This window comes from Microcaecilia unicolor, chromosome 3, assembly GCF_901765095.1.
Source record: "Microcaecilia unicolor chromosome 3, aMicUni1.1, whole genome shotgun sequence".
In the NCBI taxonomy this organism is placed as follows: Eukaryota; Metazoa; Chordata; class Amphibia; order Gymnophiona; family Siphonopidae; genus Microcaecilia; species Microcaecilia unicolor.
Genome location: NC_044033.1, coordinates 224,743,270 through 224,760,632, shown reverse-complemented (window position 1 = coordinate 224,760,632; position 17,363 = coordinate 224,743,270). Strand labels below are relative to the sequence as shown.

General features: G+C 42.5%; 1 protein-coding gene across 1 annotated transcript in view; it reads left to right on the top strand.

The window, feature by feature from the left end:
• The first annotated feature begins 16,854 nt into the window (after positions 1-16,854).
• The window catches only part of LOC115464421 (vomeronasal type-2 receptor 26-like), a 36,055-nt gene continuing 35,546 nt past the window's right edge, over positions 16,855-17,363 (top strand). The window contains exon 1 of the mRNA XM_030194804.1: positions 16,855-17,013. Within this exon, the coding sequence (XP_030050664.1) occupies positions 16,861-17,013 (153 nt within the window). The 5' untranslated portion in view covers positions 16,855-16,860. The remainder of the gene's footprint in view (positions 17,014-17,363) is intronic.

The window sequence follows — 17,363 nt, the reverse complement described above, 5'->3', positions numbered from 1 at the left end:
ACTTTTTCTACCTGTTTTGCCACCTTGAGATCACTTCGAGAACAGAAGGAAACAACAATCAAAAATCTAAAGGCCACTAGATCAGTGGCCAATAAGAAGTGAAAATTAGTGGTAGTTGGTGATTCTTTTCCGAGGGGTACTGAGGCACCCATCTGTTGACCATACATGATTTCCAGGGAGGTGTGCTATTTGCCTGTTGACAAGATTTGAGATGTAACAGAAAGATTACCTAGACTCATCAAGCCTACTGACCACTATCCTATGCTGCTCATCCATGTTGGCACAAATGATACTGCTGAACATATCAAACGTGACTTCATGGCTCTGGGTCAGAAGGTGAAGTACCTAGGCACACAGGTGGTATTCACATCGATCCCTTCTGTTGAGGATAAAGGCCAAATGAGGGAAACTTGTATCCTAGAGCTAAGTGTGTGGCTGCATGAATGGTACCATTGCAAGATTTTTGGTTTCCTGGACCATGGGATGATTTTCCAAGAGCTAATGAGCAGTGATGTTGTTCATCTTTCAAGGAAGGGATGCAGTATCTTCAATAACAGACTGGCTAAAGTACTAAAGAGGGCTTAAACTAAATTTACTGGGGATGGGTGAGAATAGCCCCAAAGTCATTAATAACCCTCAGGAAGATAAGACATCAAATAACCTTATAGAAAAGGGAAAAAAGAATAACATCTGAAGAGCCTTGTATACCAATGCCCGTAGTATGGGAAACAAATTTCTAGATCTAGAGGCTGCAATGATAGAAGCCAGCTTGAATTTAGTGTAAGTCACAAAGACGTGGCTCACAACCATGACTGGGATATAGTTATACCTGGCTATAATCTATTCAGGAAGGACAGTGTAGAAAAAAAGGGTGGAGGAATGGCATTATTTATTAAGAATAATATTAAAGTGACAAGCAAAGAGGGATTTTGAAAAAAAGATTGTGTTGGAGGCAGAAACATATAGTAAAATTTTTTTTAGGTATCTTAAAAGCAAGAAGCCAGCAAAAGAATTGGTTGGACCGCTAGATGACCAAGGGGTAAAAGGGGCGATCAGGGAAGACAAAGCCATAGCCGAGAGACTAAATGAATTATTTGCTTCGGTCTTCACCGAAGAAGATTTGGGAGAGATAAAGGTACCAGAAATGGTATTCAAAGCTGACAAGTCAGAGAAACTGAATGGAATCTCTATAAACCTGGAGGATGTAATGGGGCAATTTGACAAATTGAAGAGTAGCAAATCTCCTGGACCAGATGGTATTCATCCTAGAGTACTGATAGAATTGAAAAATGAACTTGATGAACTGTTGTTAGTAATATGTAATTTATCTTTAAAATCGAGAGTGGTACTGGAAGATTGGAGGGTGGCCAATGTAACGCTGATTTTTTTAAAAGGTTCCAGAGGAGATCCGGGAAATTATGGACCAGTAAGCCTGAAGTTGGTGCCGGGCAAAATTGTAGAGATTATTATAAAGAACAAAATTACAGAGCATAATCAAAAGTATGTATTAATGAGACAAAGCCAACACAGATTTAGTGAAGAGAGATCTTGCCTCACCAATCTATTACATTTCTTTTAAGGGGTGAACAAAATTGTGGATAGAGTTATTCTAGACTTGGTGCATACAAATGGAGAGAATGTTTCTGATGTTATGGTGGGAGATCATTTGGCATCTAGTGATTACCGAAAGGGGTAGTTCAATATTAAGACAAAGGAGGAGAGGGCTTATTCAAGATTGAAGGTCCTAGATTTCAAAAGAACTATTTTTGCTGCGATGGAATTTCTCAAAGAAGAGTTAGTTGGATGGGGATAGCTGAAGGAAGTAGAACAGCACTGGGCAAAACTGAAAGGAGCTATTTTAAAGGTGACAAATCTTTATGTTAGAACATTACATAAAAAATAGTTCTTCAGTTCACGAGAAGATGGAGTTGGGGGGTTGAGTTTGCAGGATCTGGTGGTCTGTGTCCAGCTGTCTTCTTTCTATACAACATCTCCTATCCCTTTGTTGGAGATTCTCAGTGGCTTGAGATGCATTTCTGGGATGATTTCTGATTGTCACATATGCTTCTTAGTCTTGCTACCTCCTCTCTTAGTTCTTGTATTTCTTTTATGAGGTTTACAATGTGCATACATTTAGCACATGAAACCAGTCTCTCGCCTTGGCTGGCATTCAGTCTGGACAGAAGCAGAAGCTCTAAGGAAAGCAGCAGCTTTTGGGTATGATGTTTCTTAGCCATACTTCAACTCTAAGTCATTTTTAATGTATAGCACTACCCCTCCATCAATTTGATCTACCTATCATTATGAAATAATTTTTGAACTGATTTCACAGTGTCCCATTAGCTAGCCTCCTTCTAAAAGGTAATCTTTGAACTTTTGCTTTTCCTTCTTCTGTCAATTATCTGTTTCTCTTGTTTCTAAACTTTCTTGGCTGTCATCATTATCTCCTCTTCCATGTGTCCTTTCCCCCTCTTTGTCTTTCCCATATTTCTTTCTACTTTCTCCTGCTCTTTTGTAGATCAGCTCTCTCATCCTCAACCATTAACCATATCTAAGCCCTCCTTTATTCTTTTTGACTCTGATTCCATTCCTTATGACTAAAACACTTTTGAAATTATTAACTAGAGTAACCCAAGTATACTATCACATTACCACATGCTAGTGATAACATGTTTTATTTATAACTGCAGTACAATAACATACGTTAATGATATTAACATGCACTGATTCAGTAGCACACATTGGTAACTCTAGTTGACAGTAATTGAAAATGTCAAAGCATCTCTTAACAGAATGCTGGGTCATTTTTGGTTGAATACAGACAATAAAATCTATGACTCAAGCTTTGAGGTCTGCAAGGTGTTCGTATCTTGGAAAAAAACATAGAAAGGCTACCTTTTTGTAAATTTGTACCAGTTTACATTTATTTCCTTTTCTAATTATTCCATAATTATGTTCATTTAGAAAATCAGTTATATTTGTCTTATAGAGCAGTAACATACTCTAAAACAGAGCTTTTCAACCCAGTCTTCAGAGCACACCTAGTGCTATCAGGTTTTCAGGATATCCACAATGAATATGCATAAGATAGATTTGCATGCACTTCCTCCTTGATATTTATTTATTTATTGCATTTGTATCCCACATTTTCCCCATCTCTTTGCAGGCTCAATGTGGCTTACAATACATCATGAATAGTGGAAATATATAAGAAAATAGACATTTAGTATTGCCGAAGAATCTTGGGTAACATTATAATGGTAAAACATGATAGATGCAAATCTATCTCATGCCCTGAGGACTGGGTTGAGAAGCCCTGCTCTAAAAGTGGATATTGAAGTGTTGAAGCTTGTACCTGTGGAAAGTAGTATAAACTGAACACATTGGACATCTGTAATGATAACTCAGATGGAAGACCTTCAATAACAGCGGTCAGTAGGCCAGTTGTTCCACACATGTAATTAGGGAAGCCATTCCCATAAGATACATCAATTGCATCTAAAGATATTAAAAATGGGTGGTTGCTAGTTTCATCGAGGTTGAATCCCAGGGTGATGTTGGGCAAGAGTTCAGAATTGTCGTTGACCTCCTCCACAGCAGAAATAAATGCCAAGTAATTATAGTAATTTGTTGATTGTCTGCAATGGTATCCAAAATGAAAATCAAGTTAGCATCTAAGTGCAAAAACTCCAGAGACAAGGGGCAGGGCAATTTTTGAATGGAAATAGTTAGCTATGGAAGATGAAAGCCAGCTAAATGAAATCAGCAAAAATGGTTCAGGGCAGATGTTTTATCCTGTCTACAAGATGCTAAAGCATTAAGCAGAGAGAAACCTTCAACCCTCATTTTTTCCCATCTCCTTTCTGCAGTAAAGAAAAAACAATCCTACAAACTGCAAAGTGGGGAAGAATACCATCCATCCTTTACTTGCATCCATGAACAGCACATAAGAAAACCTATGTAGTCAAGCTGGAATGACACAAGCTTATGATAGTTAGACCAACACTACATGTAGGACTGCTAATGGTGTTCCTTATGGACGTCTTTCTTTGAAGAAGGAGGGAGGATGATAGCAGTAGCCTTTCAGCAACATTTATCAAACCACCTGACAGGTAAATATAAACAAACTAGATGTTCAGTGGTATCCTCTCTTGTTGAAGTTAACTCTTATGCTTTATTGGATATACAACCACTTAAATGGTTAAGGAGCCCTTTCACTAAGCTGTGGTAAGTACTAATATGTGCTTACTGCAGCTTAGTAAGAAAGTATAAAAGTATAAAAGATTATATATTAAATTACTAATATATTCTCATTTGGAGAGGATTTCTATTGATATGTGTATGACATAATTATCCTTGGGAACACCTATTTGTAAAGTTGCAGAGGATTCTCAAAAAGGGGGTCAACAAAGATCAGTGCTAAGCATCAATTCTTGTACCATAACTTTAGGTGCTGGACATATGCCTGCTGATAAATGCTGGTGCCCAAGTTTGCCGTGCTGACCCTGTATTCTATAACTATACGCACAACATTTTGGAATGCTCCTGACATGCCCATCCTTCTCCTATGACCACACCCCCTTTTGAGTTACACGCTATGGGAACTAGATGCCCCACCATCTAGAAAAGCATGCAGCCAGATGTGCATGCAAATTCTATTGGGTGCAAATTAACTTCAAGATTTGGTTGTTAGCATCCAATTATTAATAGTTCAGAGCTCGTTACTCAATAAGGGGCCCTTTTACTAAGCGGTGCTAAGCCCAACCGCCGGTCTACTGTAGGAGCCTTGTGGTAGCTCCCACCCCCAGCACATGCCATTTCCGTCGCTACAAAAATATTTTTTAGTTTTGTAGTGCCGGTGCTTACCCGGTGGTAATCAGTCAGTGCCATGCGCTGCCTGGTTACTGCCGGGTTATCACAGGATTCCTTACTGCCACCACAAGGGGTGGCAGTGAGTGCTCCCCCTGAAACGGCTGTATAGTAAGTGGTTCACTTACCGCACGACAATTTCCTGTCCAGAAAAAAGTACAGCCTTTTACCCACTGCGGTAAAAGGGGGTCTCAGTGTAGGCCCCCTTTTACTGCAATTTAGTAAAAGGGGCCCTTAATTTGTTTGTGCATCCTGGTAGCATGCCCAAATTTTGGAGCATAAATCCAGGGAAAGTGCACCTTCTTTGTACATAGTGCAAACTTTCATCCCCCTAGGGCATAGGAATAAACTATCCCACATGCCTACGCTACTAGGAAAGAGGGCGCACTATTAAGAACATTGATTGCAATTGAGACAAAATTCCAAAACAAAAATGACACAACAATTTTCTGGTTGCCCTTCTATAATAATCTTTTCCACAACCTGCACAAACTGTTTGAGTGATGCAAATATTTTGCAAGTCTATCTGAAAGAACATCTATTGGAACTAAGTTCTCTATGTTAAGAATAAAGAAGGATGCCAAATCTTGACTGCACCTTGGAGAGAAGTTCCCGTATTTAACGTTGCTTAAAGAAAATTGAATTTTGGTGATGCACTATCCAGGGTATTAGATGGATCGCAAAATATTAGTGCCAGTTCTTGATAATATATTTTTGTTCTGCAAAGAATACTGCCATGAGAAAACAAAAGACAGATGAAACCCAGGGGCCAAAATGTGTAAGCCATAATGGGGTCTATCATAGTGCAATTACATTTACAAATGATTCTCAGAGTTACATGATGATGACACTTACTGTTTGTTCATTTTTCCTGTGAAATATGGACGCTTGTTTAAAGATGGGACTGTCTTTGGATGAAAGCTTCTACTAAATATAGTGCCTCCAATGATGAAGTCTCCAGGTCTGTGCATTCTCCTTGATGAATGTAATCTTACCTTTTTACACTGGTGCCCAGTGGTCTTCTTTATAAGGTCACTGAACAGCAGCAGTATCAGAATCTTCTGGCCAACCATGTTTCAGGTCTCATAAGCCCGAGTCCAGAGAAGCTGCTAATTTTACTTATCACCACTAATTTCTGAGCATGGCAGGACATGCTCTAACTGTTTTGGCAGCCCTGATTGGTCATAGCTTTCAAATATGTTCTGAAAATATTCTCTCTTTTCCAAGTTTCTAACGACTGCATGCAAATAGACACACACATACTGCAGATGTTATGAACTCTCTCTTCCCAGCTAAGTTCCCTCAGCTGTGATCTATATAGACACTTTCTCCTCACAAGGGTTTTCTCATGGGCTATCTGCTCCTTCACTGTATATTTAATATTAATTATAAGCTAGCATTTTATTAATGCATCTTTTCAAAAGCTGAACTTTTTTCCCCTGCGAAAGATACAAATAGCAACAAGAGCAGAATGCTGAAAAGTATAATTACATTAATTCTTATCTGTGTATTTATTGATAGCTTAAAGAAAATAAGCCAGTTTTGGCTGCACCTTTTAATTGTTTAATACTTTGCCATCTCTTCTATGAGGAGCATTATTCAAAACCTCTACTAGAATGAAGATAATGTGGCTCATGGCCAGGGCCGCAGAGGGGGGGGCAGGGGGGCAAAATTCCCGGGGCTTCCAAGGGGGGCCTGACGCCAAAGTCTCTTTCTCTCTCTCCTGCTCCTGATGGGACCCGAGTGATCGTGTCCTGACAGGAGCAGGAGAGAGAAAACTCTGGCGCCGGGCCCCCCTTGGCAGCTGGGGAGGACCCGGAGCTTTCTCCAGCGCTGATCTTCTACCCAATTGCTGAGCGGCTGCTTTTCCTCTCAGTGCGTATGGTCGGTTTTGAAACCGAGCATTCCCTGAGAGGAAAAGCAGCCGCAGGGGCAGGCAGCGCTGGAGGAAGATGTCTTCTGCTGGCAGGGCCTCGGGATCCCTGCCAGCCAAGTTATTTAGGCAGCGGCAGCAATCAGGGAGGAGGGAGCTTCAGCAGTAGTGATCGGGGGAAGCAGTGGCTGGGGCCCCGCCCCTTGCTGCCCTAGCCGTCCCGCCCCCGAAGTCGCCGCCGCTGCTCCCCCCTCTACTCCCCGAGGTCACCACTGCTCCCCCCACCACCCCCCCCCGAGGTCACCGCAGCCACTGCTCCCTCCCTCCCTCCTCCGAGGTCACCGCCGCCTCTCCTCCCCTCCGTCCGCCACCGGGCCGGGCCCCCTGCATTGAAATCGCAGTCTCACCTCTGTGAAAGCAGCGCTGCAGGCAGCAGAACACTGCCCTTCGGCCCTCCTTCCCTGCTTGTGTCCCACCCTCTCGGAAGTTACATCAGACAAGGGCGGGACACGGAGGAAAGGAGGGCCAAAGGGAGGCGGTCTGCTGCCTGCAGTGCTGCTTTCACGGAGGTGAGACTGCGATTTCAATGCAGGGGACAGATGCCAGATGGTCGACGGAGGGTGGGTGGGACTGCGGCGCCGGGCCCCACTTGGAGGCCCGGGCTCGGGGAATTTTGTCCCCCCCTGCCCCCCCACTTGGCGGCTATGCTCAGCGGCCCTGTTCATGGCTGGTTCCATACAAATCATGATCTGAAGTTACAGTGAAAATGGTATAGAAGAGACATTTGAAGATACTTTTTTTTGGCATTTTTACAGAGAACCCACTCGTGGTGATCAAACTGTTGTGGTTTGTCTGGTTGTGACTTTTGTATTTTTTATTTAGGAGGAAAAAGCCTCTGCTCGTCTGTGGTCAAAATCAAATTTTCATGTGCCTCGCAGACTATTTCTTCATCGGCTAAAAAATCTCTGTGTGTGTTTGTATACTTTTTTCTATATTTTTCTGTAAGTAACTTCCAAATGTCTTAATGCATAACAGTTTTTCAAAACAATATCTTTAAGCATATAGCACTTATCTTAATTATTCATCCAACGGGTTCCCGTTTCGCCTGTTACAACTCCTGGCTTTGTCAAGGGAATCGTGTGTATATGCTTCTGTCTTACTTGTCCGGGCTCTGCTGCTTGGTCCTTTGCTGGGTTTAAGTGGGTTTGAGAAGTAGTCTTCAAGAGTTGGTGGTGGTAGTTACAGTCAATAGAAGTGATTTTTACAGAGAATACATTAGGAGGCTTATATTCAAAGGAGTTGATACAGAAGCAGAGCCAGGTTGACGGCGCTGGGGGCATGAGAGCAGCGCGAGAGCAGATTTCCGCCGGTGCTGGCGCACATTTTCAATGCAACACATTGAGAAAAAAATAGGCGCCCGCGCCGGCAGAACTCCGTTTGGGGGAGTGGTCACTCCCCTGGCGCTGAGTTGATATTCAGTGTTAGTTAATCAAGAGGGGCATAATCGAACGGCGCCGGCCATCTATATGGGTGGCCGTAAAGAGCGTTCCTGAACCGTATTATTGAAAAAGATGGGCGGCCATCTTTAGTTTCGATAATATGGTTGGGGCCGGCCAAATGCATTGGAATGGTGTTTGTGTGAGGGTACAGAACCAGAAGTACTGATGCCACAAAATGAAGAAGGGGGTACATTGGCCCCATGTATAGAAGGACAGGAGGAAAGCCCTTTTTTAAAGGCTGGGAAGGAGAACCTTTGGAAAAGCCTCCCAACAGGGGAGGCAAGTAGAAAAATCCCAAGATATCTCCAGGAAGGGATGCTTGGGATGGAAGTTTAAATCCATGGAGAATGAATTAATGTGGTCAGTTAGGTAGCTCAGAAGGGGCATCTGAAGGCTTAAAGGGTCCATGGGGAAAGGATCCTAGGGGACCTGAATGGGAAATAGGTGGTCATGTTGTGGGGCTGACCAACTTGATTGCTGGGTGTTGTATGGGTGACCAGATAAAAAGAGGGTCACATAAAGTGGAAGGGGAAGAGCAGTCCTCTGGTGTTTATACGGTATGTTTGCTTAAGGGCCACACTGGAGAGGAATGGCCCTATGGGATGGGCCCCAAGGAAGAGACTGGAGTTTCCACTGGGGGGGGGGGGGGGGGGGAGAAACAGAACCCGGGTGTGGGCTGGAACCATGCAGCCAGGGGATGCCCAAGGAATCCAGGCATTGTAGAATAGGCAAGGCACAGGAGTTACTGTGGGAAAATATTGCCCAGGTGAATGCAGAACTGCAGACCTTAAGAGGATCTGGAAAGAAACCTAGTAAGGCACAGCAATGCTTGCAAGAAGCTCTAGAGCAGAATAGGGATTTATGGCAAGTCCTGATAGGGAATAGGCAGGCATTAGAAGCTGCCAGTAAATATATTAAACAGAAAGATGCCCAACTTCTAGTAATGGGTCAAATTGGGATGAACCCGGAGAAGCACTGTCAGAAAGTAGAGGCAGATGCAACTCAGAAACTGGAGGAAGTCAGCAGGTGTCTATTAAGAACTCTCCATGCACAGCTAAAAGAGGAACAAAAGGTCAGGTTAGATCAAGAAAGGGAGCTAGCTCAAATGAATGAGCTTATGGGATTCAAAAATCCAACATGAGGCTCAGATAACTGAGCTGCTGAATTGTCCAGGGAGCTTTCACAAGCTCATACAGAAATTGAGACTCTGGGGAAACTTAACAAGAAGCAGGGAACCCAAATAGAGGAACTGACCCATAGGGTAGGGGAGATATCCCAGAGAGAGGAAAAAATGGAATTCCAGTTAAAGGAGGCTTACTGGGTAGGCACGGGAATGAGCCAGGAATTAGACCAAGAGAAGGAGCTCCGGAAGTGTTTGGAAATTAAGGTAGATCAATATGAAGAGGCCATGGGTGAAACAAGGAAAGTGCAGGAGTCCCAGGTCCATCAGATAAGGGAAGAACATGCTCATGCTATGGACATCCTAAAGGTTCAGCTTGAAGAAGAACATGACTGTAAGGTAAAAAGGGGCAGGAGGTGGCTCAGTTGCAGACCCTCTTAAAACATGTCCAGGAGAGACAGGTAGCGGCTATATAAGAGCTACGGCTGGAGTTGACTCAAATAAAAGCTCATATAATTTATTAATTTATTTGTTACATTTGTATCACACATTTTCCCACATATTTGCAGGCTCAATGTGGCTTGCATGATACTGTAAGGCGCTCGCCAACTCCGGTACAGAAACAATTACAAAATGATGTTGAGGTTGAATAAGGTACAAGTGTTACAGGCACATTAGGGAATTATAGAGAGGAAGAGTTAGGTAGTGAACATTACGAGCTTTGGATTTCTTGTGTTGCAGGGTTCAGGCATTTATGTTGGGCCAGTAGGGTATGCCTTTTTGAACAGGTTGGTTTTTAGTAATTTCTGGAAGTTTAGGTGATCGTAAGTTGTTTTCATGGCTTTTGGTAGTGCATTCCACAGTTGTGTGCTTAGGTTTCTGGCACGGTGGGACATCAGAGGGAGAGAAAAGTAGTGTCAGATGGGGATGGTGCACTGAGAAGAAGTCTCATGAAACCGCCATTGGAAGTCTTGGTGGCCATTTTCAACAGCGATCTGGCATCGGGGGAGCGTCAGCAGCATCAGCAGCGGGCAGGCAGGAACGTGGATCTTTCCTGCCTGCCCCGAAGATTTCGTTAAACACAACCTGGGTGGATGAAGGAGGGGCAGGTGAGAGAGCAGGGTTCCTGGACATGGGTGGCTGGAGGGGGGGCAGGGGCGGTTCGCTGGACATGGGTGGCTGCAGTGAGCGCAGGGGGAGAGGAGGGTCGCTGGACATGGGTGGCTGCAGGGGGAGAGGAGGGTCGCTGGACATGGGTGGCTGCAGGGGAGCCGAGGAAAACCTTGCTAGTGCCCGTTTCATTTCTGTCAGAAACGGGCCTTTTTTACTAGTGTAATAATAATACTTTATACTCTATTAAAATGTTTTTCTTTAGAAAGTTCATAATTCCCAAATCCTATGCTTAATTACAAAGTCTCAAGTGATTATAAATCACTTGGACATTATTACAGCATTTAACTATTCAATATTCATATACGCTACTATCAAATGCTTCAATGTACTTGTCCTAATTAAAGATCTATATAAATAATTCCCACCTCCAACATTCTGAAGCTCACTCCGTGGCAGTGAAGCCCTGAAGCCATGAATCCATGAAGCCCTGTAGTGTTCGTAGGCTCAAAATATTCAGCCCCGCCCCACCCACACATAATTCGCAACTCCAACGTTCTGAAGCTGCCTCCGTCCAAGTGAAGCCCTGAAGCCTTGAAGCTCTGTTGTGTTCGTAACCTCACAGCCGCACTCAGCCCCGCCCCCCGCACAATACGTCACTCAACCACTCACAGCACCCCTCTCACTCCCGCTCCAGCCAACCCACCAGCACTCAACGTGTTTTGGCCTAAAACAAATTGTCCATCTTCCTCCACGGGCGTCATCCAGTCTTTTCAAGGGGCCCTTTTACTAAGCCGCGTTGGCGCCTTGTCAGTTTGAAACTACCGCCCAGCTACTGCGTGGCCCAGGTGGTAACTTCATTTTTTACACGTGTCCGCAACGTGCGTCGGAAAATATATTTTATTTTCTGGCATGCAGCGCTAACCAGGTGGTAATTGGCATTGTATGTGTGTAGATGATTTACCGCACGGTTAACACATGAGACCTTACCGCTATGTGAATGGGTGACGGTAAGGTTTCAGACCCAAAATGGACATGCGCCAATTTTTATTTTGCCAGACATCTATTTTTGGTCAAAAAAGCCATTTTTTACAGCGAGTTGAAAAATGGATCTGTGTGCGTTTAAAGCATGTTCCTACACTAGCACAGACTATTTTTCAGTGCACCTTAATAAAAGGACCCCCAAATAACTTAGAATCCATGAAGACTCTGAAAACATGGATAATTTATTTATTTATTTGTTGCATTTGTACCCCACATTTTCCCACCTATTTGCAGGCTCAATGTGGCTTACATAGTACCGTGAGGTGTTAGCCACCTCCGGTGATGAAACAAAAACAGAGTGATGTTATAGTCACATTAGAGAATCAAGAGAAGAAGAGTAATATATTGTTCATTGCAAGTTTTGGTTTCATTGTGTTGCTGAGTTCAGGCACTTAAGTTGGATCAGCAGGGTATGCCTTTTTGAACAGATTGGTCTTTAGTGATTTCCGGAAGTTGAGGTGATCCTGTGTTGTCTTTATGGCTTTCGGTAATACGTTCCATAGTTGCATGCTTATATAGGAGAAGTTGGATCCGTAAATTGATTTGTACTTGAGTCCCTTGCAGTTAGGGTGGTGAAGGTTTAGGTATGTTCGTGATGTTCAAGAGAGTTTTTAAGATTTTAAACTTGTGATTCACTTGTTTATCTTTGGATTGTGAACAAGTTTATCGTGGTCCAAAATATTGGTACTGATATTTTTCACCCCTGATACACTTAGGTCACTGTGTCAAAATAAACAAATGAATCACAATTTGCATTTGGCATTTCTGCTTCTTCAATTGGTGACATCTACAGCACCAGTCACTTTATTGTTTTTGATGTAGATTGCAGTGGCCTCAGTATTGCAATGTTGATCAATCTTTGAGATGTTAAAAAATAAATAAATAAAAAAAGGGCAAGTCCATGAAGGAATGGAGAAGTAGCCTAGTGGTTAGTGCAATGGAACATGGAATGTTGCTACTATTTGAGATTCTACATGTTATCAATAGAAATCAAACAAAATAAAACATGGAAAAAAAATAAGATGATACCTTTTTTATTGGACATAACTTAATACATTTCTTGATTAGCTTTCGAAGGTTGCCCTTCTTCGTGACAAAGAAGGGCAACCTTCGAAAGCTAATCAAGAAATGTATTAAGTTATGTCCAATAAAAAATGTATCATCTTATTTTCTTTTCCATGTTTTATTTTGTTTGATTTCTATTGATAACCTTAAGAGTGGACTAACACGGCTACCACACTCCTCTACTTAAGATTCTACATGGAATGTTGCTAGTGAAGGAGTAGCCTAGTGGTTAGTGCAGTGGACTTTGATTCTGGGGAACTGGGTTTCATTCCCACTGCAGCTCCTTGTGACTCTGGGCATGTCACTTAACCCTCCATTGCCCCAGGTACAAAAGCTTAGATTGTGAACCCTCTAGGGACAGAGAAAAAGTACTTGCATATAATGTGTACAGTGCTGCATATGTCTAATAGCGCTATAGAAATGATTAGTAATAGTAGCAAGTCTGAATGCAAGCTAGTAACACTTTTAACAGTAGTGAAAATGTATCACTCAAGAAGACCAAAGAAATGCTTCTGTGCCTATTGACTTCTGCTATGCTCCTCATGTCATTAATCTAATCACTTCTCATCTCACAAACATCTTTTTCAACCCTTACTTGAATATAGATCGAATGCACAAAGCATACCAGGCAAATTAATATTTGTCTCAATTAACGAAGACTCAGTTATTCTAAGGTCATATTTAAAATCAAAACCTATTTTTACCATAAACAGCACCTACCAGGAACAGATATCCCTTGTGTCTGAACCCTTGAGGAGCCAGTTTCTATAAAGATTACATGGGCTTCTCAACAGCTGCTGAATCTGAAACTCAGAATTTACCTCAACATATCTTAGCCTATGTAGCAGATACGGGGGTCTACTTGTGGGAAGTTTGAACATTTTAGTCTTTTCTACTTTAATAAAAGGTACAATTTGGTAGCCTTTACCATATCAAACCAATAGCACCATCACACCGTAGGAAGAGCAGGTGCTTCATTGGATGATTTATTTCATAGTCTGAAAGATGGGTTCGCGTCCACTTCTGATCCTATCACTGCTTTGTGGCATCCTTGGGAGAAACGCTGAGTACCGATGTGCCCCGGATTATCACTGGAAGTCAGAACCAGGATATCACAAGGATGGAGATATCATAATTGGGGGAATTGTAACTGTGAGAAGTTTTCGTCTAGTTGAACCATTTTCTTACACAACCTGGCCTATATATGGAGGGCATACCCAGTGAGTACCATTAAGGCTTAATTTCTGCCAGTGACTTGCTTGAGAATTATATTTTGGGTGGTACCTGACATGAATTGTAGATGTTATTAGATCTTATTGGAATTTTGCATTTTCCTTCCACTATTCTGATGAACACTATGCAGTTAATGGTCTGAGGATTTACTATTCTCTACCAGGTACTTGTGACCTGGATTGACCATTGTTGGAAGCAGGATACTGGGTTAGATAAAGCATTAGTCTGACCCAGTAAGGCTATTCTTATGTTCTTATGAGAGTTTGTATATTCTGTGTGAGTGTATTTTTAAGCTCTGAGGGTTTCTCATTCATTTCCCAAGATATGAAGATCCCCATGTGTATGTCCAAAGCATGTTTGAATTTTGTCACTTTTGGTAGACCTTAGTATGTACCAAACTCTGAAAGAAAACACATTCTATCACATTTCTTTTGAGCCTCCCTCCCTACAGCTTCATCCGGTAACGTGTCCCTCATTCAGGCAAAATACTATCTTCTATCTCCACTTTATTAGGTATTCGAAATAATCTTCCACACAAGCACTAAACCTGGCAAACCCTCCTTCCTAAGCCATGGAATCCTATGGATAGCATAGAATTCTATGCCTAAGCGTGTGTTTGAGTGACACATCATCTCTTTTCCCTTGCTGTTTTTGGGTCCTGACCCCGTCTGTCTTACCTTCGGGTTGCGGGTGGTGAGGCTGTTCCTGGCAGGGCCGCGGGTCTGGTGGCAGTGCGCATGGGAGTGATCCGGTGCTGCATTACACGTGCAAATGGCCGCCGCACCGGCACGTAACATCAGACACACCCAGGGGAAAGGCTGGAGGGCACTTCAAAAATGCAGGTGCTGAGTGTTGCTAATGCCTTCACTTCTTCTCGCCGTCCGGGATGCCAGCCAAGCCTAGTCAAGCCAACTCAGCTCCAAGCCAAGCCAGCTCAGCCTAAGCCAAGCCGGCTCAGCTCCACACCAAGCCAACCGAGCTTAACCAAGCCAGTTCAGCTCCACACCAAGCCAGCTCAGGCTAGACAAACTAGCTCAGTTCCACACCAAGCCAGCCCAGCTTTACCTAACCAGCCCAGTTCTAGCTCCGACCTTCAGTGACCTGGTGACTTATCAGCCACTGTTCAGGACCTCGACCTCCAGACTGGCCAGCCAGTGGTCCAGGTTAGTGACAGTCCGTCTGTCTTTGTCTTGTGCAGTTCATGCACCATACTGGTGATCCTTCTCTGAATTGCCTCCACAGTAGTAATGTCTTTTTAATAACGTGTCTTCCAGAATTCAAAGATCGGGTTTGCTAGAGACCTGTAGGGACAATGCTGATCTTAACCCTATAGACCTCAAGTTATGTTCTTAAAGTCTGCCTATTACTAATTTTATCATACATTTCCCCTGTCTTCTATGGCTTCAACCATTTGTATATGCTCTGCATCACCATATTTACTGAATGATAAAATTGTTTCCTATGTATCATTTATTTATTATTTCAGTTTGAAATTTTGTCTCATTGGAGTAGATGGTCAGCCAGCAAAAGTCAGTGGGTTTTTTGGCTGCTGCTGGCATGATGTCCTGATATTCAAAGCTGATCCATGTTCAGGCTCCGGAATTGAATAATTATGTTTGGCTGTCTAGCATGTATCCAGTTAAGTGTAATACTCAGCACTTAACCACATAAGCTAGACCGGATAAAAATAGGACTGTGATTTATGTGGGCCCATTTATTCCAGTTAACTTTGGTGGTGAAGTGCTGAGTATCAACACTTAAATTGCATGTGCTGACTCTGGCACCAACTGTCCACATACTAGCTGATTTCAACATAGGTGGATAGAAGAGATATCCAGCAGCACAATCCAGTGAAGTACCAGCAATAACGCAGAGAATATTTCGCTAAAACAAGTGACCGCCACCAACAGCTGAGCACTGACCGTGTCTAATGCACTCAAAAGGCGCAAAATGTTTTGCACCTTTTGAGTGCAGTAGACACGGTCAATGCTCAGCTGTGGGTAGTGGTCACTTATTTTAGTGAAATATTCTCTATGTTATTTGGCAGCACATCAAGTTTGTCTTAGTGTTTCATTCAAGAACCCCTGATGAAAGAAGGCAATTGTATGCCGAAACACTGCAGTGTTGGTTCATTTTCAAGTGCTTCCATATACCACTCAATACTTGTTTTGGATATTCCTTTGTAAGACTGCTTTTGCATTTGCATATATTGTTAATAAACTGTGCTTTTTTTTCATCCTGGCTAATTGGTTTGACTCCTTCTGTTCTTTTTTGGTCTCTTGTTCACACGTTATACAGTAATATAATAAGATAGTAGATGACGGCAGATAAATGTCCACACGTCCTATATACCCAGCCAGGTGGAAAGAAATTGTTCGGCATATGGGTAACTGCGTAGTATACTTTTTTCCTAGGTAATACTACTTTCCTGATTCTTTCCCAAATCTTCAGCTCCTGACAAACATTTGGGTTATCCTTAGACAATTCTAAGGAAAGTCTCATTTGGGTGGTGGGGCTAGTTCTGGGCAAGAGTTCTACGGTCTGTGTCCTGAAAATGGCAGATACAAATCAAGGTAAGGTATACACAAGAAGTAGCACATATGAGTTTATCTTGTTGGGCAGACTAGATGGACCGTGCAGGTCTTTTTCTGCTGTCATCTACTATGTTACTATGTTACTATCTATCTACTCTTTTCCATGCTTCACTCCCCCTCCCCTTCCATTCAGTTAAAGTTCTCCGCTAAATGGCCTCATAGCAATCAGTCTGATCTGACCAACGGAAAGGGGTCTTAGCTCCTGAAAGCTAATACAGAAATGTATTAAATTAGTTCAATAACAGGGTATCACCTTATATACATTTGTTTTCATTTATCAATCTTTATTTCTAATATTTAACTTTTCATTTCAGATATTTTTATATAAACTACTACAACTTCCTGGCGTTGGTTTCTGCAGTGGAGGAGATTAACAACAGCTCAGTGCTCTTACCTAATCTCACACTTGGGTTCCAAATTTATGACTCTTACACGAATCCGCTTTTTGTGTTTATGGTTGCCATGAATATATTTTCAGGAACGGATGTCTGGGTCACTAATTACAACTGCAAAAGGTCTGGTACACTGGCTGCTATTATTGAAGGTCTTCCAAATGAGGAATCAAGTCAATTAGCCACTGTGTTCAGTATCTACCACTACCCACAGGTAAGGGAGCGTCTTGATTTTAGTCTGTTCTATTTCCTATTTCACTCATACAGAACCTATAAACCCAGTTTCCTAATTTCCCAGAAAAGTGTGAAGTCCATGGATACTTCTACTTATGGACTTTGAATCAACTTTCAAAGTGAGTGTTTAACTTTGGAAGATTGTCTACCTGCTTTCTGTGTGCTTATGTTTTGCAGGCAAAAGAATGTGCCTACATTTGAAAATGCAAAAGAATGTGCTTACTCACAAAACTTCCCCAACTCAAGTATGCTTTTCCATTGTGAGGACAAAAATTAAGGAGCCCTTTAACTAAACTGTTTTCAGTGCTAACACGCACTTAACATGGGGGG